Here is a 27,903-nt window from a genome sequence, read left to right on the forward strand (position 1 = left end):
GTATGAGTATTCAAGATATAAAAATTTATAATGTTTCTGCTTATTGAAACAATGTCATAACAGCTTATTGTTTTTCTCAGATTTTAGAACACATTTTTAAATTGTACAGAGAATTAACAGTCTGTTAAACGAAAACAGCTGTGTGAGACTACGCTTGTATAATGTTAGTGTGACCAGCAAAAGTAATAGTAAAATAGCATTAAAATAAATGAAATAAATACTAAAAATATTTTCAGATCGGTTTAGATTCGGTCACGCTGTATTGAACTTACAAAGTTAGCCAGACGCAATTATTTAACGTTTAACAGATAATTACCGGGTGTCTTAGTACGCAAATCGAGTGCGTATAATACGGTAATTTCTAAAACAAATTCTCATTGACATCATGGTAGTGTCAGAGAACGAAAAGGTAAGAAAAATATGATAAATGTGTGCCGCATGGTTTCAGCCGTGGCAGGGTCGTCGATAAACAGGGCTGTTGCACAAGAGGGGAGCGAGCAGGAAGGGGAATGAACACACACACACGCAGTATATGAGTGCAGCTGGCGTGGCAAGTCATCACTAGATTTTCAATTTACATTTTTCCATTAGTTAAATTACGTACACATCCACACTTCTGTTCTTTGCCGTTAACGTAATGGAGTAAAGTTAATTATTATCTACACGCTGTTGTCTACGTAAAGTTTTCTCGCGCTACGTTACGAAGTTGCTCTCTCCATTTGCATATGCTGTGCCGTGTGTGTTGTGTGTGTCTTTCGTATGCTCTTTAAAAACACGCCGCGAGTTTGCCTCTGAGGTTGTCATTCTTTCTTTGGTGTCGCTCGGTCGCTGGAATTCGCTGAAACTACTCGCGCACACACGCCTTACTCGCTTTTTTATATACATGTACATAGATATATAGATATATATATATACATATACATATATGTTCAAATACAGGTGTGTGTGTGTGAGTGTACATGTGTATGTGTGTGCAGCATAAAAAGTAGGTGAAGCAGGAGAAACAGAAAACTAAATTACTGCAATGAGAAACAAAGCAGCAGCCAACATGAGAAACAACAGTTAAGTTTTTTTTTTGCCATGGCGACTGCGACGCTTTGCTTTAGACTTTTATTGCAGCTAACGTCAAATGAACAGTTCAGTTTAGTCCGTTGGCTTTGAGTTATTCGCCGCCGCACTTATCGGGACTTGCACACTCAAATTATATCTAAATTAAATATATTATTCAGTTTTTTTTTTCTTTCTTCTCATTTGCCACAAAGATCAAAAGTTGCCAGTGAGAAAAACGAAAGATCCAGGCAAACTGTGTGTATTCAGACAGATGTGTGTGTTGTGTAGTCGTAAATTTTAGCGTGCAAGCAACACATTCATTTCGGAATTTGTACTTCCATTTCCAGTACCGAAAAAAGATATTTCGTGTATTATTTTTAACAAATAAAGGACATATAAATATATATATATATTTATATATGTATATATATATATATATAAATACAACATACATAGTAATTGTGCACAAATCGAAAGTAAAAGCGGCCGCGAATTGAACACACGAGTTGAACAAGTTTAGCTCTCTGCAAAAAAAAAATAAATAAATAAAGTAAAAGACATACATAAGTGCAAAGTGACAGTGTAATGTCAATGACATCCACTAAATCTCCAGAATCTAACAAAAATCGGTTTTGTAAGCGTCTCTCAGCTTGGCTCAACTGACAGAAGAGGCAAAAATTAAAATACTGCAATAAGCAATAATTCCACCCGGCCCGTTATTTACATACAAATAGGAAAGTACAAAAGAAAAGCTTCACGCACGCACACACACATACACATCCACATACATTCAAAACGCACATATCTATACATATATATATATATATATACACACATATATAAATATATATGTATATATGTATATACGATACACAGCAACGACTAGTGAACGCGTCAAGTGAATCAGTGTCTGATCGTCTCGCCGCTCCCACTCGCAAAAGCTCGCGCTCACGCTCCCTGCCATCGTCAGAAACAGCGGCGAAAGCCTCTTCGACTCGTTCGGCCTCAACATGCAGAGCGACTTTCACAGAATGAAGAATTTTGCCAACCCCAAGTCTATGTTCAAAGTAAACGTAAAAATTGATTTGCCAATGAATTCGCCTCACTCTAGCTGTTCATTGGCAAATTTATTTGATTTAGTTTTAACTCTTTTTATTTTAACAGAGCAGCAATGTGACTGCTGGCAATGAACAGGCCAATGCTAGCGCTAACACAGTAGCGCCTGGTCGTCCGGAACCAACTCCAACCAGTGCTGTTGCCGCAGTTGCTGATACCGAAGTTGCTTCCAACAAAGAGGAAGCAAAGGTTGTCGCCGAGCAACAGTCCGATGATGGAGCTGTGCGCACCGAGCATTTGTTTAAACACCCGCTGCAGAATACGTGGACCCTATGGTATTTGGAGAACGATCGTACCAAATCCTGGGAGGATATGCTAAACGAAATTACCAGCTTTGATACAGTCGAGGACTTCTGGAGTCTGTACAATCATATTAAGCCACCATCTGAAATAAAACTGGGCAGCGATTATTCTTTATTCAAGAAGGGCATTCGGTAAGAATATATATACGTATATAGCTATATTTAAGGCAATTCTAAACCATTGTGCTATTTAGCCCAATGTGGGAGGATGCTGCCAATAAGCAGGGTGGTCGCTGGGTGATCACACTGAACAAAAGCTCCAAGAACGATTTGGACAACTTGTGGCTCGATGTGGTAAGTGATCAAGTGACCCAAATATAAGCAATCTAATTTCCATTGTTATAATTTTGTATTTTCTTCTAGCTGCTCTGTTTGATTGGTGAGGCATTCGATCATTCCGATCAGATCTGTGGCGCTGTTGTCAATATTCGCGCCAAAAGCAATAAGATATGTAAGATGTCCCTGCAATTGGAACAATTAGACAAATGTTAATGTGTATTATTGTACTTTTTAGCCATATGGACTGCAAATGGCAACAATGAGGAAGCCGCTCTAGAGATAGGACACAAACTGCGTGACGCCCTGCGTCTGGGACGCCAAAATTTGCTTCAATACCAACTGCATAAGGACACCATGGTCAAACAGGGTTCGAGTGTCAAATCGATTTATACTTTGTAAAATTTCGAGCAATGCTCTCTAAATTTTGCAACAGTTTTTTTTAGCTCTTTTGCGTTGCCTTTATTACTGGTCTATAACCAATCCATTCATAGCAACGTAAACAAACTGATCCAAAAAAAGGAAATAAACGAGAGACATCCTCTTGTTATCAGAAAGTGGAGCGTATTATTAGACGCGCCGCTTTTTTAGTCATGGAATTTGCGAAAAATAAAGAAAACTAAGGTTTGAAAAAGAAATTATACTTTCTATACTGTTAGATAAACTATACAATGGAATTACATATAACTGCTAGTGAGACATTATTTGCTCCACTCTGCGTCGCAGGTCCTTCCGTCCGCATTCTGAAAGTCCACGGCACAGCTGCAATAGCAGTTGCCTTGGGTCGTTGCATTCATCCTCCTCAAAGATCTGGAGAAGTCGCAAAATGCGCGATTTGAGATCCTGTGGGTAGCGCATCTCAATTTCGTCCATAGCACCTTCGCTTATGCTTAGCTTTCGACCCAAATCACGCCATGAACGACCGAGTTGTTCGGAAATTTTTTTAAAAACTGCAGCACGCTTCTCATCTGTAAGCTGCGCCACAGTCACATAATTCTGTGGAGCTGCGGCTGCTGGCTGTACAACTCGATGTGGATTGATGTGCAACTGCATTTGTAGCTCTTCGGCTACTCTTTGTTCCTGATAGCAGTTTATAACTGCTCTGCGCTCAACTCTTTGGTAATTGTCTACCGCCACCTGCAGTTGCATATTATTCATGCCAAGATTACGCAGTGGTTCAACATTCTCCTCACTAATTCGATCACCCCGTTCCAGGCAGTCGATTAAGTCTTCTATAGTATTTATGCGATCCAATTTTCTTGGGGATCCTATTTCATTGACAAAGGTTTTCTTCAGGTAATGCAAGTCATTGCTGGTGACTCCTTCAATAGCCATTTTCTTGAGCAAATCATAGCCCCAGTGAACTTCTGCAGCCATGATCTTAAAGTAATGAAATATCAAAATTATTTATTTTACTAAAAATACACAGATCCGCGATGTATCGATTGTTAGGGTGACCAATTTGGTTTCAGTTTCCAAAAACGTAAAGTGTAATCGATGTTCATAGATGAAATATACGCCCACACTGCAATGCTATTGGAACCCTTGTGGGCGCAATTTAATGTATGTCGCCAGTTAAATTAAAATAGTTTTTTATTTGTGATAAGACGTGAGTACAACTATTCAAATACATATAAATATGTTCATTCATAAATAGTAAAGATTGCAATTTACACATATCAAAAAATTATGAAATGCTAAAGCCAACGGTCAGCAAATAAAAATCGAGGCAACAAAAAAATTTAAAACAATAACAAAGCAGAAGCTTCAGCAACAATATCAGCATATCGAACACTACCACTGCCAGGTTAGTTCACGGGCAATTGCGAAAATTAGAAAAATATATTTTATTATATAAATGTTACTTTTTAGCCATATGTACTGCGAAAGGCAAAAACGGTTTCCTCTCTAGAGAATGAATACAAGTTACGGGATGCCCTGCGTCTGGGACGCTAAAATTTGCTTCAATACCAACTGCATAAGGATACAATGGTCAAACAGAGTTCGAGTGTTAAATCGATTTATACTTTGTAAAAATGCTAAAAATGATCTCTAAATTATGCAACTGTTTTTTTGTAACGCATTTTTCGCATAGCCCGTATTACTGGCATATAATCAAACCAATTGTCAGAAGACGGAGTTTTATTGTTCATGGAAAAAAAAATGCAATGTAATCACATAGCTTCTAGTGAGACATTATTTGCTCCACTCGGTATCGCAAGTCCTTCCGTCCACATTCTGAAAGTCCACGACACAGTTGCAATAGCAGTTGCCTGGGGTCGTTACATTCGTCCTCCTCAAAGATCTGGAGCAGTCGCAAAATGCGCGATTTGAAATCCTGTGGGTAGAGCATCTCAATTTCGTCCATGGTACCTTCACTTATGTTTAGCTTGCGGCCCAAATCTCGCCAAGAGCGACCGAGTTGCTGGGAAATTTTTTTAAAAACAGCAGCGCGCTTCGCTTCTTTAAATTGCGTCACAGTCACACAATGTTGTGGAGCTGCGACTGCTGGCTGTGCAGCTCGCTGTGGATTGATGTACAATTGTTGTTTTAGTTCTTCGGCTAGACTTAATTCCTGGAAGCAGTTTATAGCTGCTCTGCGCTCAACTCTAAGGTAATTGTCTACCGCCTCTTGGGGTTGCATATTATTCTTGCCAAGACTAAGCAGTGGTTCAATATTCTCTTCACTGATTTGACCGCCCTGTTCCAGGCAGTCAATTAAGTCTTTTATAGTATTTATACGATTTACATTTTTTGGAGATCCGATTTCGATGGCAAACGATTCCTTCAGCCAATCCAAATCATGTTCGCTGGCACCTTCGATTTCCATTTTCTTGAGCACATCGTAGCTCCAGTGGACTCCCGTATCCATGGTAGAGCTTAAAATATTAAAATTTCTGTTATTATTGTTTTACTATTAATGCACATACTTGAAACATATCGATTGTTAGGGTAACCAAATTTCATTTATCGAAATCAGGAAGTATAATCGACTAACACTGAAAGCAAGTATTTTCATAATTGCAGGGTGCAGTCACTCTGCAGTGTTGTCGCAGCTCTTGTCTGTGCAAGTGCTTTTATGTCGCAGGTTAAATTAAAATGTCTTTGTTTTATTTGTAACTATAACAGATTGCATCTGGTCAAATAAATATAAATATGTGCAATCGTGAACAATACGGATTATTGGTCGTGTTGTTGCGCCAAAAACTCATATTAAATAAATCAATTTAATTAATTTATTGTGCATTAGCAAAATATATAATACTAGGCACGCACAAACACACACACACACACATGCATTCACATTTGCGTCTCTCAGATATTATAAAAGTTCATTGCCTTAAAAACCTACGTCGAAGTGCAATAGAAATTTAAATTTATTTTGAAACCTTCAAAATAATCTCCGGCCAAAACAAACTGTGTGAAGTCAACGAACCAAAAGAACGAAACGAAAAAAAGGAAAAACATCAATCAGAACAGGCATTTGCTAAAAATAAATCAGCAGCAGCCGCAGCAGCATCTGTTTCCCATTTCAAAACAAACAAATGCATCAAATAGAATAACAACAATAGCAACATAACAACAAATAAACATATCGACTAACTAACAACGTTAAACGCTCGAAGTCAGCGGTCAGCAAATAATAACGTCGCAAGAAAAAATAAAACCAAAACAATAATAAAACAGCAGCAACACCAACAACAAAACAAATTTTAAAGGGTGCTACGTAAGAGTGACCATATTTCTGTAGAAAATAACGCAACTAATGCATCCTTTTGAATGCAGGTCATAGAGCAACCAAAAACAACACAAAAATGTCATGCGATAACGCTAAAACCTCCTCAGATATAGAGCATGTAGACTGGAGCACCGGCGGCTCCGGCCAGCACTACGCAAATGTCAGGTAAGTTCGAATGCAAACTACTTAGAAATATGAACAGCAACAAAAACAAACACAAACAAAAATTTTATTTGCCAACTCGAAGCGACTTAATACGGGGTATTGTTTGGTTTGGTTAAGTAAAGGGTGTCTAATACATTATTCAGAGAAACACAATGAAACACAATGCAATATTTATACACAAGAAAGAGAAGTTTAAGTTAAGCAGAAATTTGTTATTTTCAAATCAAATTTATGAAGTGCCTTTTCATTTGTTTTCTAGTTGCATTTCATTGCAGTGAAGTACCATTGACTGCCTTGACTTACCGTTACTTTCTTTACATTTTTATGAGCTGCAGAATTTTGATGAATTTGATGGGCTAAGCGGTTTGTCATAGAAAACATTTTTTATACTACATATGTTGTTATACTAAAAATGTTGTTAGAAAACGCTTTATTAAAAAAAAATAGAGATTAATATATGTTTTACTCGTAAAGCGCCTTTGACTTTTTTAATAGATATTTTGATTACGTCTAGAATTTAATAGTCTAAAGAAATAGTTCGTCATAGAGAAGAGCTATTATATTTAACCTGCACTTAAAATTCAATAAAATAGTGCATAAATTTTTGAATTCATAAAAAGGGTTAATAGTGTGCTCTACTCATAAAAATATCAAAACAGAAGCCGCTCGAGCAGTGTGCTGATACAGTCTTTCATCTGTTTAACTATCAAAACAGTCATTGCCCATTCCATTAATGTAATCGCATTTAGCAAATGTTAATGACAGCAATTAAATTTGCAACAGCGTGCGAGCTCCCATATGACTATGAATAGCTGAAGGCATAACTAATTTAATTAATAATACGGCAAATACATTTGCATATGCATATGCCATGCATGCATTTGTCTAATTCGGATTCCCAAGCATTTTATCAATTGAAATGCAAATACTCGGATTTGTATACGGGCAGGCGGTCAGGTGTCAAGCCACTGACACCTGGCTGTCTAATTACTTTGATTTACAACTTATTTCAACTGAGCTCAACTCCCATGCCGATGATATATGTATATATATTTACATATTCATAGTATATGTTTCCCATTCATTCATCCCATTGCTTTAGTTTACATTTCGCTGGCCACAATTATGGCGTCATTTTAATTTATAAACCAGTCAGAAACTCAAACAGACTTCAGATAAAGTCTCTTAGTCAAGTGTGAACCTGAAACAACTCAACTTGTCACCTTATCTGAGCGACGCGCAATCTATATTATATATATCATATGTGGAAATCTTTAGCCCAGCCACGGGTCGACAGCTCTGCTGTAGCAATTGAATATTTACTTATGTGGCTTGCTTACCTGTTAAGCGGATAATTCGCTCAAATAAAATTACCAAACATACGATCCGCTGATAAGAACTATGAGTGGCGAGTGCCTAGTGCCTTAGACATATGTTCTTTTCATATTCTGAAAAACCCCTACTGTTTTTATTGATAAACTAAAATGTTTCAACTTTACAGGAAAAACCACAAAAGATTTGTTTGTTTATGATTTCCAAGAAAACTTTAGCTTTTGACTAAAGTCTGTAAAGCGCTTTCGAACACATTTTGTCATTATCGCTGAGATATCTCTGCTGAGCGAAGAAGCTTATAAAGAATAACTAAAATAAAACATTTTAGATACCAGTTCACATATATAGATAGATACATTGCCTTTACCTTGAAATATTATTGACAAATTTGTTGTTCCATTTGAAAGCACAAAAATAAAAACAAACAAAAAAGCAAAAAATAAACATACATTTAGCTGAAAAACAAGTGATATTCACAGCACACAAATTACGTACACACATACATATGCCTCAGTCATCGTCTTGGTATTGGTGCACTGCTTGCACTCTCGAGGCTTGAGTGTTCTGTGGAAGTAAACGCAGTATCCGTGTGCTGTGTACGTGAGCTGAACCGCGAACTAGAACCAGACCTAGCAAACGTGACATATTATATATATTAAATGTATGTAAATTATGTTTATATATGACTGAATGTTTATTAATTATTTTGCATTACTGATTAATTTGTCGCTAGATTAGTTAGTTGCTCAGTCTGCCTTGAAGTTAAGAACCAAGAATCAAATGGCATTACTGAGGAGCTCACTGAGTTGTCTTGTCAGCTGCAAGGCCCAAAACCAGTTGGCTTTAAAAAGAAGCAACTACAAAAATAAACCACAGAACAATTAAAAGTAAACAGAAAGAAAAATAAGAAAAGACGATCTGCAACGACTGTGAAATACGCTGTATAGACTATGGTAATATAAAGCTAAATTTATTTATTTATGATAAATAACAAAATATATATAAATAAAAGTTTAAGATTAAGAAGTTCCCTGAAGCAAAATCTAACCATAATTTGACTGCTTAATCTTAAAAATATGCTCTTTGTCACTTCCAAGTACAGAGTGTAGAAAGCGAGAAGACAGAACACTTCCGGCAATTCAGCGTTTTCTCATAAATGTATGCACACATATATGCTGTATATAAATAAATGTATTAATTTGTTGCTAAATGTAAGTTTTGTTGTTTCAAAATAAGCTAAATTGATGATAAGTAAATGTAAGTGAAATGCTTTTGTTTTTTGTCATATTCGTTTCATTGATTTGCGACGCGTAACACGCTGCGTATACGTTACGCATGTTGTGCGGCTTCAATTGCTGCAGTCCGTCTCCATGGGAGAATGGGCACAAGCTACAGTCACTTTCGATTCCATACTACGTACGAATTGATCGAACAAAGCAGTATGGAGTGAGGGAAAAATCTACTATTAATTACTCCATGTCCCATGTCTCTTGGCATGCATATGAGAGCTTCTACTGCAATAACTCAACTGATTGAATTGATTGCTTGATAGCACACTTGCTGATTACACATAATGCTCGGCCACTTGTTCAAATAAATATATGGATTATATATGTGTATATATATATAATTGTCTTGGGCGCCTCTTCAAGTGACAGCGGAAACGCTGTAACAACAACAAAAACAACAGTAACAAACATTTGCTTTAACTTTGCGAACGGAAACTTGAAACCGAAAACAAAAACAAAAACAAAAAAGTCCGAAAGTTGTTTTAATTTTGTTTTATTGAGTTTTGCACCTGTCCCAAAGTGGAAATGCGATAGCAAGGTGCATATTACAATTATCAATTATATACCACAGCCACGTTTCATCAGTTCAGCTAACTTTGTGTGTGTGTGTGTGTGTGTGTATCCATCTCCTTATTAGTAGAGATATACGATGCTCTCTGCGCAGTTTGCTTTGCTAAGCTCACAGTTTAAGCTTGAGGAGCACCTGTGCACATTTGTGCTGTTTGTGAGTGTGATTTACGTTCATGTAGAAAACTTTACTGCCTAAGCTATATGCGCAGCTTTAATCTGAGCTGCTTTTTATATAGTTTATACATAATTAGAAGTTGCGTCATACCTACAATGCCTTCCCCTCGATCGTAGATTCTTGTCTTGGGCTTAGTCAGTTTTGGGAATAGCCAGAGGGAATCGATGTCTGGAATCTGGCGACTGTGCTTTCCTTAGCAATTCATGTTCTTCCATTGTGATTTGTGAGTCAACTTAAGAAAATGACTAGTTGTATCTTTCATAGTATCAGAGTTATGTCTGGCATAAAGTAAGCAGAACCAGATAATCTCTTTCTCGGGTATACAAAACCGAAAATTTCAATTTGTAGTCCCCCCCGAAACATACTTGATCGAAGTTGTTTACGTACGCTGACTTATAAACATTCGGACAGACAGCTCCATTGTGCTCAGTTTGAGTGCCCCCACACTTGCCTGCCTACCCCACGGTCAATACGAATTGTGAATAATGGAATACGCAGACGGAATATCTATAAATATTATTGTTATTGCTATTGCTTGGCTTTCAGCGCATATATCTTATCGGCGCGATAAAGTGAGCTTTGCACTAATGCGTTAGCATATCGAATAGTGTGGCAGGGAGAAAGCTTTCATTGCAAGAACCCACAGAATACTCACAAAGCTGCTATAGCCACCAAATATAGATCCCATAGACCCCTTATTTATTATATATATATATACGAAAATAGCCAAGAAGGTCAATGAATGCGCTTTGTTGTGTATAGACAAAGATATTTGCAGTCTGCGCGGGGGTTGAAGATCTGATTCGACAAACTTGGAATTGTTTCTGATTTATGCAGCCTGATCTTCGGATATGAACTCAATTTATTTACTTTCCCCTAATTACGCCAAATGTGTTTACTGCGTCTTCGAAAATAAAATGTCAACCCATCATTGTGGAGAGCCGCAGCCTCCGTCTGTTCTGTCTATTATCAAGATGTATGCAAATTAAGACTGGGTATTCCGCCAGACTGGCGACTGCTCTCGGCTCTTGTCTGTCGTCTGCCGTCTGCCGTCAGCCGGCTCCTGAGCCTATTAACTAATGAAGTCATAAAATTGGCAGACATCATGGTTAGATATGCATAGAAATGTGACAGTCTGAAAGGATAAACAGTCACTAAATTGAGTGTGCAGCCAAATATATATTTATATATATAGAGAGCGAGAGAGATATACCAGTCAAAGATATTAGACTGTTTTATGATTGGGCTGGCTCCTGTTCGGGGGCTTCACACTGTTCAAATGCGTTTTATTGATCCGATTGGACAACTACTACGTGACCCTGGCCAGGCCCATAACAACAGCTAAAATGTGATGACAACCGGCACCACAAACGCTTCACTGGCTGTGCGCCTGACTTTGTCCAGCCATGTCCTTCGGCCCAATCACGCACTTGCTGTCTGAACTCTAAAATCACAAACAGCAAACAGCAAACAGCCAACGGCGCGAAAGAGGAGCGGAGCGGGCATTGAAAGTAAAAGTGGCTCAACTAAAACCAATTCTAATACCCTAAACCCACTTGAAAGAAGTAAAAAAGTTTATTGATTGCGATTAACTAGATGTAACAGGTTAGAAGAAAAATCGAATATTAAATTATTATATCAAAATATAACCAAGTAACTTGAGCTCTATACATATTATCTATATATATATATATTCTTTATATAATATTATTAGTTTTTTATACCAATCTCTTTCTTATATTAGAAAGGAAAGGATAAAAATACATAAACAAATTATAATAGATATATTTTATATATATATTAAATACGAGTTCAGGGTATTTTCCAGTCAGGCCGCCTGCTGGTTGCTCCTTTGTGTCCAATTGACCAACATCCACTGTAGTTAGTTATTTTATGACGTTTTATGACGCTTCAGTGTTGGGACTTAACCCGGCCCTAATGATAGCCCTCTCTGTTCGGCTAAACTAATTGCGCCTGCCATGAACTTGACCAGCTGAAAGCTGATTGGAATGTTGTGATTGTGGCAATGTGCGATTGAGGCATTGGCACATTGAATGATTGAACAAATTTTAGTAATTATAATGCAAGCCATCAGTTTTTCGACATGGAAATCATATTCCATTATTATTTTGAAATACATACAACAAAGCACGAAATGCCAGGCAAAGGAAATTAATTACAAAGTGCAGGCTTCTTTCAATTTTGATATATATAATTATATTTATATATACATATGTACATATATGCATATATATTTTATATATACAGAAATTTTCGTGTATTTCTTATCGGATTTGCACAATAAAAAGTACAACAAACACGCACTAGATTAGTAATAATTCGGAAATAGCGTGTTCATCTCTTCCAAAAAAAAAAAGAAAAAAATAATAACATCGATAATCTATACAGTGAATTGTAATAAATAAATTCCAAGTAAATATTCCAGCTATTTTTATAATTTATGAAGAATTTTCTATGTTTACTTATGCTGTTCGGAATATATATGTAAATCTCATCTGAATACATATACATATAAAATATAAACGAGTATATACAAATATATTTATGAATGTATATTTCAAGCAAAAAAAATATAATATAATATATAATAACACTGACCAGCAGGATTTGGGAACAGATTGTTTTTCACATGTTCAATATTGAGATGTTTTTTAAACTAAATCCGCGGTTTATCTTAGCAGAAAATGCAAAAAAAAGAGTAGTTCGGTTAAAATTTAAGATTCTGTATCATAAAGCATAATTTTATACTCCTCAAAGTAAAAAGAGTATATTGATTCTGTGATATATTCGGCCAAAGTTTTGGAGCTTGAATTGCAACATTTTGCAGACTTCCTCTTGGGGTATACCAAAAATGATCCAACTATTTTTGGACCGTATTAAAATATAATCTCTCCTCAGCTTTAAAAAACTATCTCAATTAAAGTCCATGCCATATTATCTGTTGAAGGAAATGCGTAAGCAGAACAAGATTTCAGATATAGCCAATCACTTCAGTCAATATCTTAAAGAGAAATTGTTAGAACAACAACTTCGTCAGATTTAACTTTGTTTGACTGTGTAGAATCAGAGTCAGTTCATGGATTGTGAGAAAAGTAAGAGCTTAATGAGCAAGGATTTATTATTATGCATTATGGGCACGGTAGTCCTTTAGTAAATTGATTACAGGCTTACTGGAAATTAAACAGCGTGCATTTGTCGACAACAGCGATGAGAGAATACATAGGTATACACACGTATGCTGAGTATGTAATCTAATAGAACTGCGTTTCTGTTTGCCAGCTTCACTCGAAGCAGCAAACACTTAAGTCGTCTATATGCATAGTGTATATGTATAAATCTCATTATATGATTATATCAATATGGCATAGAAAATGCAATGTGCTAACTAAATTAAGTACGTCTATTTGCCCAAAGACACTTTGGCTCTAAGTTGTGCGCAAATTGATTTGGAAATTGTTTATCAACAAAGGCGAAGGCGACTAGGGAAGGCTGAATGTAAATAGTGTTCAGTGGTAAATGGTAGATACAAACTTACATAATATAATTAGTTTTGTTATTACACATATTAAGAGCAGGGCCTGTGCAGGAAAAGCTTTAAACTGAATGTGAACAAAAAGCGAATGCGAAAGTTAAATAGAAACTGATAACTGATAAAAATAATATTAATAAAATTCACTATTATTTTGGCTTACTGGTGATATTCAGATAAAGAAAGACAGAAAGGGGAGAAAGCATAAGACAGGGCCATCGAGCGAAAGTAAGAATAATAAAAAAATCAATTTATTGCTGTGCATAAAAAAAAAAGAAATTAATATATAAAAATACATAAATCGTTTGACTGAAAATAAATGGCGCTTTATACATATATCGATCGACCGAACCACGTTCCATTTTTATCGTTCATCGCGTCACTTAACTTCCTTATCGTGCATTAACTTAATTCGAAAGTCGCATTATCGTTCAGTTTATAGAGGCAATCCAAACTCAAGTGGTCTGGACTGGGATTGATAGTCGAGTTGTATCAGGCTCTGTAAAGTGAACTGATATTTGGCTAAATATCTATGGGAGGTTTCGCCCTGCTTTAGTTGTAATCAGAGGCCTATAAAATTGCCAACACATAAGCCTATATTTATTTGGACATAATGAGAGAACAAAGCCCAGACTCGGCCCAGCCATGACCCCCAAGCCAAATGCTTTGTAAAAGTGGACGGACAAAGGCAGTGCATAAGCTGTGTGGATTGGGTGCTTGGGGCTTGTTTTCTTTTAGCTGCCAATCAAATGGGGCAACAAACGGCTGCCATTTCGCATCGAATAATCGGTTTAAGTTCTCCGTTGAAGGTCACGACCCGGGCCAACATACATACGCACTTTATATGTATGAAAAGGTCAACTTATAATGGAGTTCACAATTTATTTGCAGATTCGGCTCGGGCAGCAGCCAAGCGTCGCAGAATAGCGGCGATATATGCCGCATCTGCCACTGCGAGAGCGATCCACAGAACCCGCTGCTGACGCCCTGCTACTGTTCGGGCAGCTTGAAGTATGTGCATCAGGCGTGCCTGCAGCAGTGGCTGACTGCATCGGCGACCAACTCCTGCGAGCTATGCAAGTTCCCCTTCATCATGCACACCAAAATAAAGCCCTTCAATGAGGTAAGTGGCAGCAGCAGCAACAGCAGCAGCAGCAGCTGACATTTCTCTATCTCTATTACTCAAACTAATTTATTTCGCATTGTTTTTGCTTTTCTTTTGCGCATTGTTTGGCTTCCTTTATCTCTCTCTCCCTCTCCGTCTCCCTATGTCGCTCTGTTTCTGTGCCGGGCCATCGATTGCATTGCGGCTGACAGTGGCGCAGCCTTGACATCTCCAGCATTGAGAGGCGCCGGCTCTGCTGTTCGGTGCTCTTCCACTCAGCGGCCGCCTTGTGCGTCATTTGGTCGCTGTGTGTGCTCATCGAGCGGGCCGCAGATGATGTGAAACGTGGAGTGATTGGTTTGTATACCCCATTAACTCTATATTCCTATGTATACCATATAATGGCCATGATTAAACTTAACTACATTCATTCACCCACACATAGATTGGCCGTTCTGGACAAAGCTGGCCGTTGTTACCGTCGGACTCACTGGCGGCATTGTCTTCATGTACATTCAGTGCAAGGCCTATCTGCATCTCTGCCATCGCTGGAAAGCACTCAACAGGCGAGTAGACCAGCCAAAGGAAGATAACTAGTTGATCTTTGTAGATAATGGATGATAACCAGCTTAGCTCTCTAGCTAACCATTTGAATTAGCCAAACTGCAGATAGAATATAGTATTGTAGTAAAGATATTATTTTAATATCCCTAAATTTGTGTACAATTATGTAAGCTATATAATAATCTGTCCGTGTTCAACAAGCGAACAGCAGATTAATGAAACCAACAGTTAGTAATTTACAGCCGTAATATTTTTATTACCATTAAAGGCGAATATATCTACAAATTTGTTTACAAATATAAAATGTATATATCAGTGTGCTCAAATTATAGCATATATCCTCTCTATATAGTAGATTTTTTTTTTAATTTTTTTTAGCTTGGGTTTATCTTGGTAGAGGACAGGCGTTTAAAGAGATGCGTTTATAGTTTTCGTCAGGGTTTGTCATTATTTAACTGTTACACTTTTTTTTTATTTTGTAGAAAATGAACTAAGGCCTCTCTATGATTAATTAATCAATTTTTTCTTGTTTGTTGCTTTAATGCACCGCTGAGCACAGTCATCTTCACTGCAGTAGCGGTTGAAGTTGCCTCCGCAGCCCTGGTATATCATCTTATTGCAGGAGTTGTGTACCATATTGTAGTACCACATTTGAGCCATGGCATTGTCTTTGCACCAACTGTAACTATTGTGGCCCTGATCTCTGCGCGCTTTACAAGCTTGTCTAACTGATGTAATGATTAGTTAGTTGATCGCTTGCTAGATTTACTTGATCACTTACTTGGTTGTCCAACACATTTGGGTGCCTTTTGGCTACGAGCCTCAATGTTGGCCGCGAATAAAGCTAGGCCAATGAGTAACAAGCAAAACTTCATGTCCATTTCAGTTTCAAACCTAAACTAGCCAGCCAATTGGTGGGATTCGATTTTAAATATGAATCTATCTGCTAAAAATTGCGAATAACCCAAATCAATTGTCAACATGTGTTTCCACTAGCCACAATATTGAATGCACAATTGAAAAAACAATGGCAAACGCAGCTTACAAACTGTTTAATACACTGCCTTTGCCATATACCAAAGTATTTTTATCATATTAATAGAAAACATATTGTTTAACTCGGGCGCTAAAAATGTATGTAAATGTTCAAAATTAGGCTCACAAAGTTACTTACTTTTGATATGAAGAATTAGTCGTAGTGATAACAGTAGTTCTGGTAGTACAAGTAGGAGTACGTTTGGTAGGAGTAGTAGTAAAAGAAGTAGTAGTAATAGTAGTAGTTGTAGTAGTAAAAGAAGTAGTAATAGTAGTAGTAAAAGAAGTAGTAGTAATAGTAGTAGTTGTAGTAGTAAAAGAAGTAGTAATAGTAGTAGTAAAAGAAGTAGTAGTAATAGTAGTAGTTGTAGAAATAGCAGTAGTTGTAATAGAGATAGTAAAAGTAATGAAAGTCAGAATAGTCAAAGTAATAAAGGGACTTCAATTAGTGTAACTAGTTGGAGTTCTAAAGGAATTTAAAATATTAAAAACTGTACTAATTTTAGTAATTAAAGTAGAAGAAAACTTCTGGTAGCTTACATAATATACATATTCTTGATTAGTTGAATAGAGCTAGCTAAGTTCTCCAGCTGGAGACTGGAAATATTAAATATGAAATAAGCAGAGTTGTTTAGCTCAATATATAATCTAGTCAGTTACTGCCGACTGTTCTTGCCCTTGAATGATATTTTCTTAAACAAAATTCGACACATTTCATTAATACTGCTGCTCTCAATGAATTTACAGGATTCTGCTCATTCAGAATGCACCGGAGAAGATTCATCCATTGGCGCCGCCCTCACCAGTGGCTGCTCATCATCAGTTCAGCGAGCGGCATAGTTCGCTTCATGGCCATGGTGCAGTGGAGATCAACGCCTCGGGTGGCGCAGGTCACTCTGTGCACGATTCGAGCTGTGGCACCATGGAGAATGGCAACTCAACAGGTGTCCATCAGCATCAGCAACAAATGCAGCTTCAGCTGCAGCAGCGTCTGTTGAACGCCTCGCCGCAGCACATGCTGCAGTTGGACGCAGTGCCGCACAGCAGCAACAGCGCGGGCACCCAGACGGAGGACGCGCACGCACAACGTCTGCAGCAACAGCAACAGTTGCATGGCCAACAGCTTGGCCAGCAGCTGGGCCAGGTGGCTGTGGCGGCCAACATTGAGTGCTCGCAGTCGCAACACAATTACGATCGCGACTGGGCGCTGGACGATGTCGTCTCTCAGATCTCCTCGTTTCGGCCCTGTCCGCAAGGGTCAGGCAGTATGACGCCGTTCCATGACTCAATACACAATGTGCTGGAGCACTCGGAGAGCTCCAGTCGTGGCTCGGCCACAGATCTCTGCGCTGGCTCACGCCAAGATCTCAGTGCCAGCGGCATATCCACAGACACGGGCCGTGAGCACGCGATGCAGTTGAGCAGCTTTAGTGGTCTGTAGATAAATAAGAGCCTCGCTACCCATATGCTAATCCCGTTTTCATTTACAGGCAGTGGTGAGCACAAAGCGCCTTCGATTAGCTCCGGTGTGTCGCATGCTGTGGCCAATGGCTTGGGCGGCTTTGTCTATAAGCCGCATCAGTCGAAGCGCTACTCCAACTCGTCCATTTTTCTGGAGAATCGTGATATTCTCAACGACTCGCCTATGTGCGTGGGTGTGGGCACGCCGCTCGCCTACGATTACAGCACACCACCAAAGATCGATTATCGCCACTCGAGCATATTGGGCGAAGAGGACCAAACGGGGCTCAGCTGTTGTGCCACTGCTGCCGACTGTCGACTGGGCAGGGAGGTGGACGTGCGTCGCTACTCGGACACCAAGCTGGACATGGAGCAGGAGGCGATGCTGCGCTGCAAAAATATCGATGGCAACGACACTGTGCTGGATATAGAGCTGCCAACCTCACCGCTGTCGCCGCCAGCTGCCTACGCCGGACACCAGCACCAACAGCAGCAGCAGCAGCAGCTGATGCTTCGTCGCTCTTTTGACAAGGGCGTGGACGAAACGAATAAGGGCAGTAGGTGCTCGAATCGTTCATCGAGGGATGCGCAAATGGATCGTTCCCGTTTGTGTTTCAAGTCGTTGCCAAATCTCAGCAGCAGCTGCGAAAGTCTCATCAAAAAGTGATTGTTCTTATCTCTCTTAACATGTTCAAAGTATTTAGACAAACAGACAGACCCACAAATTCACATATTTTCTTTGTTTATATCTATTTGATGACCTAACCCATCCTTGGAGCCGTTCCTAATTTAATTTCGTATCATAAACAAAGCCCATACACAATTTTGAGACTGCAAACATAACATACAACAACAACAAAACAAACACACACACATGTGGAATACAATGTATGTACGTTTAGAACAAACAAGAAAAATATAGTTTCATTTGGAAAGCAAAAGAAAAGAGAAGAGAAACAGTATCTATATCTGGCTAAAGAGCTATATAGACGGATAGGAACTGAACAAATGAACAAACATACAACTTATAGATAGTTATACAAATCGACTAAATCGCTGCGATTCGTGCAGAAACACATTTTGGCCATTTTCACAGCTAGCGCTGGATTCCAGCCCCGTCCTTCCACTCCTGCTCTTTCCCATTCTCCTCCTCCTGGTAATTAAGCCAAATTCATTTTTTACGTGTAGCTCATATATATATATATATACTATATAATGACATGCATGAAGCCGTAGACGTGAACTTGTGACATTTTGTATTTTGTTTCTTAACTTCTAAGTCAAATGAAAATTTTAAAAATTGATCTGTGATTAAGCGTCATTGAATATATACACATACAACAACATAACCTAACATACATTAAATTAAAACTAAAACTAATAATAATAATAACAGCAGCAACACACAACCAATAACAATGCATAAGTACATATGTAGTTTTTAACTATATTAAAAATGGCATTTTGATGATTAAAAGTGCAAAAGCCCCAATGCCTGGGAGCTTTGCAGCTTCGACGGCTCTCTATGTAAATCCTCAGCTTGCGATAAAATTGAAATTGAAATTGAAGCCGATTTAGATATATAGAATTAGCATAATATATACTGTGTGCATACTTATGATCGCGACATTTTTTATTATGCATTACATTATTTAAATAAATATATATGCAAAACAAATAAAAAGAAAAACCTATTCCAAAGAGAATGACGAGCACTTAATGGCGGGCGGAACTAAAATGAGCGAACAAAACTGCACTGGTTCCAACACAAAGAAGAATAGCAAAATGGCGGATGAAGAGTTATACAAAATTTAGTGTTTTTTTTACAAACATTTTATTTTTTAACATATTAGTCTTTTGCTCATTACAATAAATACTTTTAATAAATATATTGGAACATGATTGGGAATACGGTTGAGTTTGGTTAACGCTGATCGTTCGCTATCAGTTTGCAGATTCTACTTGGTGCTGCTTCCATTGGTGGGAGTTTTAGCTTTTGACTCTTCCTCGTTGCGCTTGATGTTCAGATGAGCTGGGCCCACTTGCTGAATTTGAACCACTCTCTCATTGGTCTTGTCCTCAGTGGGTTTCGGCTTCGGCACGCTCACAGAGAGAATGCCATCGGATGACAGAGAGGAGACAACCTTATCACCATCAAAGCCCTTGGGCAGGGCATAGCGACGCACAAAATGGCGCGAGATGTAGCCATGGCCGTCCTCGCGTTCTTCGTGCTTGCCCTCGATCGTAATCCAGTTGTCGGCCACCTTTACGTTCAGCTCTCTGGGAGTGAACTGAGCGACATCCATGCACACCTGGTAGCCATCTTTGCCCACCTGAGCGATAGGCATACTCCATGCATCGACCTCGCCATTCATTAGCTTTGTCATATCACCACGACCGCGGCGACTGGCCAAAATCTTTCCAACTGGCGAGGTCGGGCATTCAGGATGTGGGCACTGCCAAGGGCTCAGCAACGACTGATTCATGCTTCTGGTTTGGAAGTGGCGTGGGTTCATGCCCATGCCAAAATCGTAGACGGGATTTCGAGGCTCGCTTAGAGCATCAACCAATGTAATTAAATGGGATAACGACATTTTGAGTTTTTTACTTCTTTAGATTTAAGGTTATGTAGTTTTAGAAAAAGATTTGCCGCTTTTTTAACTTTTCTTTCGCTCAGCGAAGTTCTGCTTTTAAATAATACTGTTGTTCAACTGTAACCTCTCGGACTATTAGCTCCTGCTTTTATAGCCGGCAGTCGTGCTAATCTTAAAACATCGCGCAATTGCTAGTGCATAATGAGAGAATAAAAAACATCGCATAGCTATAAGAGTATACTTTACACTCGCAGAGCGCAACAACTAGAAAGAGTGTATGCGTAGAAAAGAGAGAATCATAGACTGAAAAAGAACAGCCATGAGAAAACAAACGCAAACGAAAAAGCAAAACGCAAAACTCACTCTTTGAATCTTTATTTACTTGTAAGTTTTAAGTACATAATGTGCTTAGCTTTACTGAATACTTGTAGTCGTAATTGTTTCACACTTGTTTAGGAAATCATAATTTCATATCATAGTTTCTCATTTCTTTCGTCTTCCTGCAGGCCCTATCATGTATTTATTGCGAATTATTGAAAAACACATAAAACATTTATAGATTAAAACGCATTCCGATTCGATATTTGTTTATCATTATTATTATTTTGTTTTTCTTTTTAGTTCTTTTAGTTCTGGGTTGCGCATCAATTATCAGTCTCTACATTCACTTAGCCGCTGCCAGGGTTGGCTCCTCTGCCTTGCCGGCGACTGCGCCGTTCTCGCTTGTCTGTTTCTTGGCTAGTAGAATAGCCGCGTCTTCGGCAGCGATCTCCTCCGCGCCCTTAGTGGCCTTTTCAACTTTCTCTTGCTCCACGAGCTGCCCCTCGGCTTCAATTTTGGCTTTCTTGGCTGCCGGCATGATGTCGTCCTCTGCATCTTCGGCGGCAGCCTTTTCGGCTTTCGAATTCGAATCAGAGCTTAACGAATTGCCATTTGCATTAGCATCTTCGGTTTTCGTGCCATCGGCGTCTGCCGAGGCTGTGCCACTGCTACTAACGGCGTTGGCATCGGTGGAGTCCTCCTTTTCGCCAGCAGCAGCGACTGCAACTGAGGAAGCAGTAGTGGCAGCCACATTGTCATTTTCAGCAGTATCATCCACTTCCATTGACTTTGACTCTGGAGTTGGCTGCGGTTCGCCATTGTTGCCATTGGAACTGGAAGTGGAAATTGAATTGGAATTGGAAGTGGAAGTTTGGATAACGGGCTCAGTCTCTTTCTCTTTTTCTTTTGTTTTTGCATTTGCAGTCTCATCAGCAGTTTTAGCTGCGTTTGTGTTGGCGTTGACGTCGCCGTCAGCGTCAACGTCGACGTTTGCCTCTCCGTTGCCATTGTGCTCTTCAGCGCTATTTTGCTCACCGCTGGAAGCGACTGCTGCTGCTACTACTGCAGCTGTTTTTAGGGTTGGCTGCTCCACTTCGTTGGCTGCACTTTTTCCAATTGGCAACTGCGCATCCTTCGTCTGCGCCAGCACGGGTAACGGTACTGCAGCCGACTGCTGCTGCGGCTGCTGCTGAATGTCGACGATGCGCTCAATGGGTCGCTCCTCGCCCGCTTTGCAGGCGGGAGGCGGTGGCGGTGGTGGCGCCTTTACAGTTAGAATGCCGTCCGAAGACAGCGTCGAGTGGACATCGGCCGGATCGAAGCCCTTCGGCAACATGTATTTGCGAATGAAATGACGTGAGATGACGCCGTGGCCATCCTCCTTCTCGTCGTGCTGCCCCTCGACCACGATGCAATTGTCGATGGTCTTTACAGTGAGCTCGTCCGGGGCGAACTGCTTGACATTCATGCTAACCTGGAAGCCGTTACGATTGACCACAGAATAGGCAGATGCCGATTTGCTGGCATTTGCCGATGAGCTGCTCGAAGGAGTTGCCAATGAGGAGTTGACCTTGTCGCCCAGCTCCTTCTCCAGCTCTAGCAGGGACTTATTGCAGCAGACGGTCTTGGCGCCTGCCACACGATTGTAGGGATGATGGCGATGCTGGCCCTGTACCTGCCCCCCACCCTTGATAGGCACCCACAACACCCCACCAGTGGATGTAGGGGAGTGGGCGTGGCTATGCGAGTGGGCGAGACGTGTGCCACGACGCGTGCTGTTTGAGGGCGACAGCTGCGGATGCGAGTGCGATAGCTGAGGCGGCTGTGTGGCAGCCGTCGCAGCGGCCAGCTGCTCCAGCGGATACATACCGAAGCCCACGTCGTCAATGTCCATGCCCAAGCCTAGGCCGAGGCTGGCGCTGCGATTGAAATTGATGTCATGCAGCTCCTCGGCCAGATCGAGTATGAACGGTATTAGCGACATTTTCCGATATAATTCACTGGGGGATAGAGCACTTGGCTTTCAATTGTCTCTGCTTCTGGCTGGGATCTGATGACACTGACACTTGGCACTGGGCACTAGAGCACTGAATATCTGGCTGCTACCGTTCCGCGTGCGATCCGTTCCGGCTTCTAACTGGATTGCGTTTGAGCTCTTATGGCTGAATGTTCAACCTTTTAAACGACTGTGCAGCGCTGAATGGAAAGCAAATGTCTGGCCTGGAAGTGCGCTGCAGCAGCGGCTACGAATGCCGGCTCGTACTCAACATCGTTGCTGCTCGCTGAGTTGGTGTCGGTGTAGACGTCGACGTCGGCTTATGTAAAGTGAGGCTGGGCCAACGTTTCCCATGTGCAATCTTTGTTTATTTGCACAGTTTTGGCAAAAAATCAATAGAAGAAAACCTGGCGACGACACCCCTCGAAATAAGATCCAGAAGTATTGGTTATCTTCAAGAGTGAGCACTTACGAAGACGTATACATATATATACATATGTTTACATGTGTATGTGTATGCGTCTGCTTTTTCGCAATACGAAGTTGGCAATTTTCCGGTTGCGAGAACAAAGAAAGTATTCCAGGCCGACAACGATGGAGAAACACACACAAGCCGGCGCAACTTAAAAACCGGCTCCAGCCTCTCGACCTACGCCTCGGCCCTGGGCACGAGTTGCCAAGACAATATATGTACATACATATGAATACTATTTATACATACATACATACATACACAGATATGTCTGCACATACACTTTCATATACTTACTACATATAAATGAAGATACGAACATGTAAAGTAGCCATGTTGCAGCTGAATTCCCTGCGCTCAGCCGGCAAACAGCTAAACAGCTGAGAGGCCGCAAAAACGTATCGTGCCACAGGCCGGTTGCCGAACCGGCGCGATTGTAGCAACTACAACAACAGCTGGTTTTTTGCGTCTCTCCACTCACTCACTCACTTACTCACTCACACACTCACACACACACACACACACAAAGTCATGTGCATATGTGTCGGTGGTCTGGAAGGCCAACCGGCAACTGAAAATTTGTTGATAATGGAATTTTGTCTAAGGGGGCAACAGCCTGCAGTGGGGTAGGCGCAAGGCATGCGCAATGCCCCTTGGCGAAGCTCTGCGTATACACATATACATATACCGCAGAGTGCAGTTGTATGCAGCAATAAAAGCTGATGTGCTCGGTTGAATACATGCACAAACCATGCGTGTACATGTGTGCGTATAAAGTTTGTTACACATACAGGCCATTTCTAGACAAGAGCCAGACACTAGTTTGGAGACTTGTGCGACAGTAAGCGACAAACAAAATAGGGGGATGGCAACTAAGCTAGCTGTCTATTAAAGAATACATACATACATATATGTATGTGTGTACGTTAGTGTATGTGTTCATACATATGTGCATTTTTTAAGAGAGATATCGTTATAGTGAAAATTCATAAGTTGATTGGAATTTAGCCATATGTAAACGTTAACTATACATATGAATGTTTGGGTTTGGGTAGAGTACCTATGCTGTGTGTTCTGACATAATGTTTGTCTAATATATATGCATGTATACATCTGTACATAGTTGCAATGCATTGGATGCATACATATATTCTTACTTATGTATGCACATACATTTTGCATATATATAAAGAGATAGACATTTTTTTTTAATATTTGCTACCCTTAAAAGCTATGGTTTTTTACACATTCATAATTTAATCAAATCCAAAAATTACTCTTTATGTATATATGTATATGTACATACCTTATGTATGCTAGAATTGTCTCGATAAATTGGCCTCTCAACAAATAAAAAGAATCTACAGTAGAATATAAATAAACCAATAAAAGAAAGCAAGTGAAAAAGTCTAGAAGCTCGAAAATGAAGAAACATTCTAGATACATGATCTGGCAAGTTACAGAACGTTCTTCTAGCTGCAATGTTTTTGTTTACTCTTTTCGTTATCACATTACTCGCCCATACATAGCCCTGCAACTGCTGATATCTCAGCGAAACACTCTCACTTTCATTGCTAGATAATGTTGCGAATGAATATATAAATATGTACAGATGTATGTATGTTTGTATATGTTTGCAAGCATCAAATATGTACATACACACATTCGAGCGCTTTCCAGAACACTTGCAATATTATTCAACTTTGGCCACAGCCAGAAGTTTCCTTGGCAATCTCAAAGCTGCCATCTCTCTCACACGCACAAGCGCGCGCGTAATCGAAAGCCACCACCGAAGCAGCTATAAATAGGCGACGCATTTTATTCTCGTCATCAGTTTGCGTTGAAAAAGCGAAGCAACAGGAAATCAGCAAAGAGCTTGCCTACAAGGAGTAAAAGCACAGTATATTTTTTGAAAAGAAGGAAACAAAGTATTATTAAAAAAGAAATATGGCAAATCTTCCACTTCTCTTGAGCCTGGCTGACGATTTGAACCGTCTTTCGATGGTGCCATTCTACGACACGCCCTACTATTGGCAGCGCCAGCAGCGTAATCCGTACCTAGCATTGGCTGCAGTGCCCCTGGACCAGCAGCTGCGCCAGTTGGAGAAACAAGCAGGTGGCATTAACCCAGTGTCCAAGATCGGCAAAGATGGCTTCCAGGTGTGCATGGACGTTGCCCAGTTTAAGCCCAGCGAGCTAAACGTCAAGGTTGTGAACAATTCCATTGTCGTCGAGGGCAAGCATGAGGAGCGGGAGGATGATCACGGTTTCATCACTCGCCACTTTGTGCGCCGTTACGCCTTGCCCGACGGTTATGAAGCCGATAAAGTGGCCTCCACTTTATCCTCGGATGGAGTGCTCACTGTCAGCGTACCGAAGCCAGCAGCCATCGAGGAGAAGGGCAATCCCCGTGTTGTCCAGATCCAGCAGGTTGGACCTGCCCATCTCAATGTGAAGGAGAACGCCAAAGAGCAGGTGGAGCAAGATACCACCAGCGACAAATAAGCTATGCTTCTTATATAAGTCACGTCATTTTTAGTGTGTAGATTGCATTATTATTATAATCAATTATCAAAGTCAAATATCTGTTTTATATACATACATATATTTAGCCTATTACCACATGCCAGACATACATACATACACTTATATATGTTAATGTACATGTTAAACATTTCCTTTTCCTTAGCATTGTAACTATTATATATCCAAAATAAAGAAAAATAATTTTTCTGTAATGAATAAGTGGTTTAATTATGGGTGTTACAATAATATTATGACTTATATACATAAAAAGTAAGCTTACACAGTATGTATAAATAGGTGCGTCTAGGGAATTTTCCTTTGAAGTAGATACACAACTCCATTCATATTACATCTCTGTGTATGTATGTAGTATATATCCATGCTGAATAAGCTTAGCTAGTAGCATATTACTGCATATCGCTTTAGTTAAAAGCTTAAAAATTTCCCTTAAATTCGAGTGCAACTTACTCCAAAGAGAATGCAAAAATTCACATATAGGCACATGCATGAGTACATGTACATACGTACAGACGTGTTTGCACATACAGTAAACAGAAAACAATGATAAAGAATGACAAACAAACCGGTCTCGACAAACAGAGACAGCAAGTTCAATGTACTTGCAAAATGGCAACGGCAACGACAACGGCAATGTCTGGATGAGATTTTCTGCCAGTGGACTCCTAAATGCACTTTAACATTTTAGCTAAAGCGCTATACGAATTTAAAAAAGCCAAACTTAAAATATCATATATATATGCATATAGTACATGCATATATATGTGTACATATGTATCATGTATTACACTCTCATCTTGTTGCCACACACAGAAACTTCATGAAATTGATAGAACTTTGTGTGTGAAAGAGAACAAACAAAATAATATGCCGGCTGGCACACACACACACACATAAACGTACTTGCCGACAGAAAGAGCGAGTAATTTCAAGAGCGAACCAGCAACAATCACCACCATGTTGTCTCTGTGTGCGTGTGTCAGTTTGGCGTCGGTATAAAAGCCCGCTGCGTTCCTTGCGCCTCTTCAATTCCATTCCAACCGTTGTTTAAAGCACATCTGCTGCGCAGAAGCAAACAGAAAAAGTTTCAATTATTTAGCAAGCAAGAAAAGGAAAAAGAGTAAAAATGTCAATTGTTCCACTCTTGAGTCTGGCCCGCGATCTAGATAGCGCCTACAACGACTGGGACCACTTCTTGGACGATGATTTCGGATTCGGACTGCATGTTAACGAGCTATTCCACCGTCCACGTCTGATGATGCCCCATCATTTGCATCGTCGCCGCTCTCACTTTACACCCTATGAGAGAAACCATCACCAGTTGGTGCCTGCACGTCGCCGCGCCTCCGCTGGTCAGAATGCACTGCTGCCCATTATTGGCAAAGATGGTTTCCAGGTTTGCATGGACGTGGCGCAGTTTAAGCCCAGCGAGCTGTCTGTTAAGGTGCAGGACAAAACGATCATAGTTGAGGGCAAGCACGAAGAGCGCGAGGATGGCCACGGCATGATCCAGCGCCATTTTGTGCGCAAGTACACCTTGCCCAAGGACTACGATGGTAACGATGTCGTCTCCACGGTTTCCTCGGATGGTGTTCTAACGCTAAAGGCACCTCCACCGCCAAGCAAGGAGGCTAACAAAGAGCGCATTGTTCAAATTCAACAAACGGGTCCTGCTCACCTAAGCGTCAAGGCACCAGAGGGCGCTACCGACGGCAAAGGCAAGAGCGAAAATGGCAGTGGCGAAAAAATGGAAACAGGCAAATAGAGGAGGGAGCGTACAGAGGAAGGAGTTTAGTCGATAACTGAGTGTTGCCACGCTGCTCGGAGAGTGTAAGACTTAAAAAAATAATAAAAGAACACATCACAAACTTTGTCACATTTAGCTATAAGATATCTTAAATGTAACATTTTGAAACGTAAGAATTCCATTTGGTTAACTACATGTACATATGTATGTACTTTGTATGTTGACTCATTCATTGAATCTAATTTATAACATGTAAAAGAGCACCGGCAACACTCGCACTTTGCATTTATGTTTACTGTTTACTGTGAGAATCGAATAAATATGATTTAAAATCTATGTCAAGAGTTTAAACAGTTTTCAATATGGGTATATAGATCAATATACATATTTTATATGTATGTATTTGCTGTGTCTGAGTCCTACGCGCATAGTATATTTATATTATATATTTACTTAAGAGTTGCACGTACGTACTTATGTGCATTTTAGGTATGGCTTCC

The 27,903-nt window shown here is 40.0% G+C and overlaps 9 protein-coding genes and 2 long non-coding RNA genes across 15 annotated transcripts; 6 read left to right on the forward strand and 5 right to left on the reverse strand.

Moving 5' to 3' along the window:
* Positions 1-244: 244 nt before the first annotated feature.
* On the forward strand, positions 245-3,359 carry LOC111595132 (eukaryotic translation initiation factor 4E1). Of its 2 annotated transcripts, none has more exons than XM_023308704.2 (5): positions 245-409; positions 2,215-2,600; positions 2,663-2,762; positions 2,832-2,919; positions 2,983-3,359. In XM_023308704.2, the coding sequence occupies exons 1-5, from the start codon at positions 386-388 to the stop codon at positions 3,144-3,146; spliced, it is 762 nt and encodes a 253-aa protein (XP_023164472.1). In that variant the 5' UTR covers positions 245-385; the 3' UTR covers positions 3,147-3,359. The 2 variants fall into 2 exon arrangements, with proteins under 2 accessions (XP_023164472.1, XP_023164471.1); XM_023308703.2 differs by lacking the exon at positions 245-409 and adding an exon at positions 1,927-2,117.
* On the forward strand, positions 1,031-1,742 carry LOC111595138. 2 transcript variants are annotated; one of them, XR_002751171.2, is made up of 2 exons: positions 1,031-1,323; positions 1,507-1,742. It is a non-coding gene; the product is annotated as an uncharacterized LOC111595138 (long non-coding RNA). The 2 variants fall into 2 exon arrangements; XR_002751170.2 differs by having other exon boundaries at positions 1,038-1,305.
* A 50-nt stretch (positions 3,360-3,409) lies between the features above and the next one.
* On the reverse strand, positions 3,410-4,225 carry LOC111595134 (fas-associated death domain protein-like). Its single transcript, XM_023308706.2, has one exon. The coding sequence runs from the start codon at positions 4,119-4,121 to the stop codon at positions 3,435-3,437; it is 687 nt and encodes a 228-aa protein (XP_023164474.2). The 5' UTR covers positions 4,122-4,225; the 3' UTR covers positions 3,410-3,434.
* A 639-nt stretch (positions 4,226-4,864) lies between these two features.
* Positions 4,865-5,689, reverse strand: LOC111595133 (fas-associated death domain protein-like). The gene is made up of 2 exons (XM_023308705.2): positions 5,675-5,689; positions 4,865-5,623 (listed from the first exon to the last, which is right to left on the reverse strand). Exon 2 carries the CDS (start codon positions 5,614-5,616, stop codon positions 4,930-4,932), a length of 687 nt encoding a protein of 228 aa, XP_023164473.2. The 5' UTR covers positions 5,617-5,623; positions 5,675-5,689; the 3' UTR covers positions 4,865-4,929.
* A 605-nt stretch (positions 5,690-6,294) lies between these two features.
* On the forward strand, positions 6,295-19,035 carry LOC111595131. Its single transcript, XM_023308702.2, has 7 exons — positions 6,295-6,471; positions 6,531-6,648; positions 14,456-14,687; positions 14,882-15,026; positions 15,115-15,235; positions 17,016-17,701; positions 17,759-19,035. Exons 2-7 carry the CDS (start codon positions 6,560-6,562, stop codon positions 18,394-18,396), a joined length of 1,911 nt encoding a protein of 636 aa, XP_023164470.2. The 5' UTR covers positions 6,295-6,471; positions 6,531-6,559; the 3' UTR covers positions 18,397-19,035.
* Positions 8,565-9,133, forward strand: LOC115482928. Of its 2 annotated transcripts, none has more exons than XR_003944158.1 (3): positions 8,565-8,641; positions 8,714-8,933; positions 8,993-9,133. It is a non-coding gene; the product is annotated as an uncharacterized LOC115482928 (long non-coding RNA). The 2 variants fall into 2 exon arrangements; XR_003944159.1 differs by having other exon boundaries at positions 8,570-8,641; positions 8,719-8,933; positions 8,993-9,132.
* On the reverse strand, positions 15,546-16,489 carry LOC111595137 (kunitz-type serine protease inhibitor NACI-like). Of its 2 annotated transcripts, none has more exons than XM_023308709.2 (3): positions 16,408-16,425; positions 16,015-16,127; positions 15,546-15,961 (listed from the first exon to the last, which is right to left on the reverse strand). In XM_023308709.2, the coding sequence occupies exons 2-3, from the start codon at positions 16,112-16,114 to the stop codon at positions 15,741-15,743; spliced, it is 321 nt and encodes a 106-aa protein (XP_023164477.1). In that variant the 5' UTR covers positions 16,115-16,127; positions 16,408-16,425; the 3' UTR covers positions 15,546-15,740. The 2 variants fall into 2 exon arrangements, with proteins under 2 accessions (XP_023164477.1, XP_023164475.1); XM_023308707.2 differs by having other exon boundaries at positions 15,547-15,961; positions 16,015-16,176; positions 16,408-16,489.
* Positions 19,036-19,615: 580 nt separating the features above from the next.
* LOC111595077 (heat shock protein 26-like) lies at positions 19,616-20,457 on the reverse strand. Its single transcript, XM_023308633.2, has one exon. It carries the CDS (start codon positions 20,321-20,323, stop codon positions 19,688-19,690), a length of 636 nt encoding a protein of 211 aa, XP_023164401.1. The 5' UTR covers positions 20,324-20,457; the 3' UTR covers positions 19,616-19,687.
* A 234-nt stretch (positions 20,458-20,691) lies between these two features.
* Positions 20,692-22,785, reverse strand: LOC111595080 (heat shock protein 67B1). The gene has a single exon (XM_023308636.2). The coding sequence runs from the start codon at positions 22,626-22,628 to the stop codon at positions 20,988-20,990; it is 1,641 nt and encodes a 546-aa protein (XP_023164404.2). The 5' UTR covers positions 22,629-22,785; the 3' UTR covers positions 20,692-20,987.
* Positions 22,786-24,957: 2,172 nt separating this feature from the next.
* On the forward strand, positions 24,958-25,691 carry LOC111595081 (heat shock protein 23). Its single transcript, XM_023308637.2, has one exon. The coding sequence runs from the start codon at positions 25,060-25,062 to the stop codon at positions 25,615-25,617; it is 558 nt and encodes a 185-aa protein (XP_023164405.1). The 5' UTR covers positions 24,958-25,059; the 3' UTR covers positions 25,618-25,691.
* Positions 25,692-26,672: 981 nt separating this feature from the next.
* On the forward strand, positions 26,673-27,586 carry LOC111595078 (heat shock protein 27). The gene has a single exon (XM_023308634.2). The coding sequence runs from the start codon at positions 26,783-26,785 to the stop codon at positions 27,419-27,421; it is 639 nt and encodes a 212-aa protein (XP_023164402.1). The 5' UTR covers positions 26,673-26,782; the 3' UTR covers positions 27,422-27,586.
* Positions 27,587-27,903: the final 317 nt, after the last annotated feature.

The sequence above is a fragment of the Drosophila hydei genome, unplaced genomic scaffold (assembly GCF_003285905.1).
Source record: "Drosophila hydei strain 15085-1641.00,03,60 unplaced genomic scaffold, DhydRS2 tig00000001-arrow-pilon, whole genome shotgun sequence".
Lineage (NCBI taxonomy): Eukaryota > Metazoa > Arthropoda > Insecta > Diptera > Drosophilidae > Drosophila > Drosophila hydei.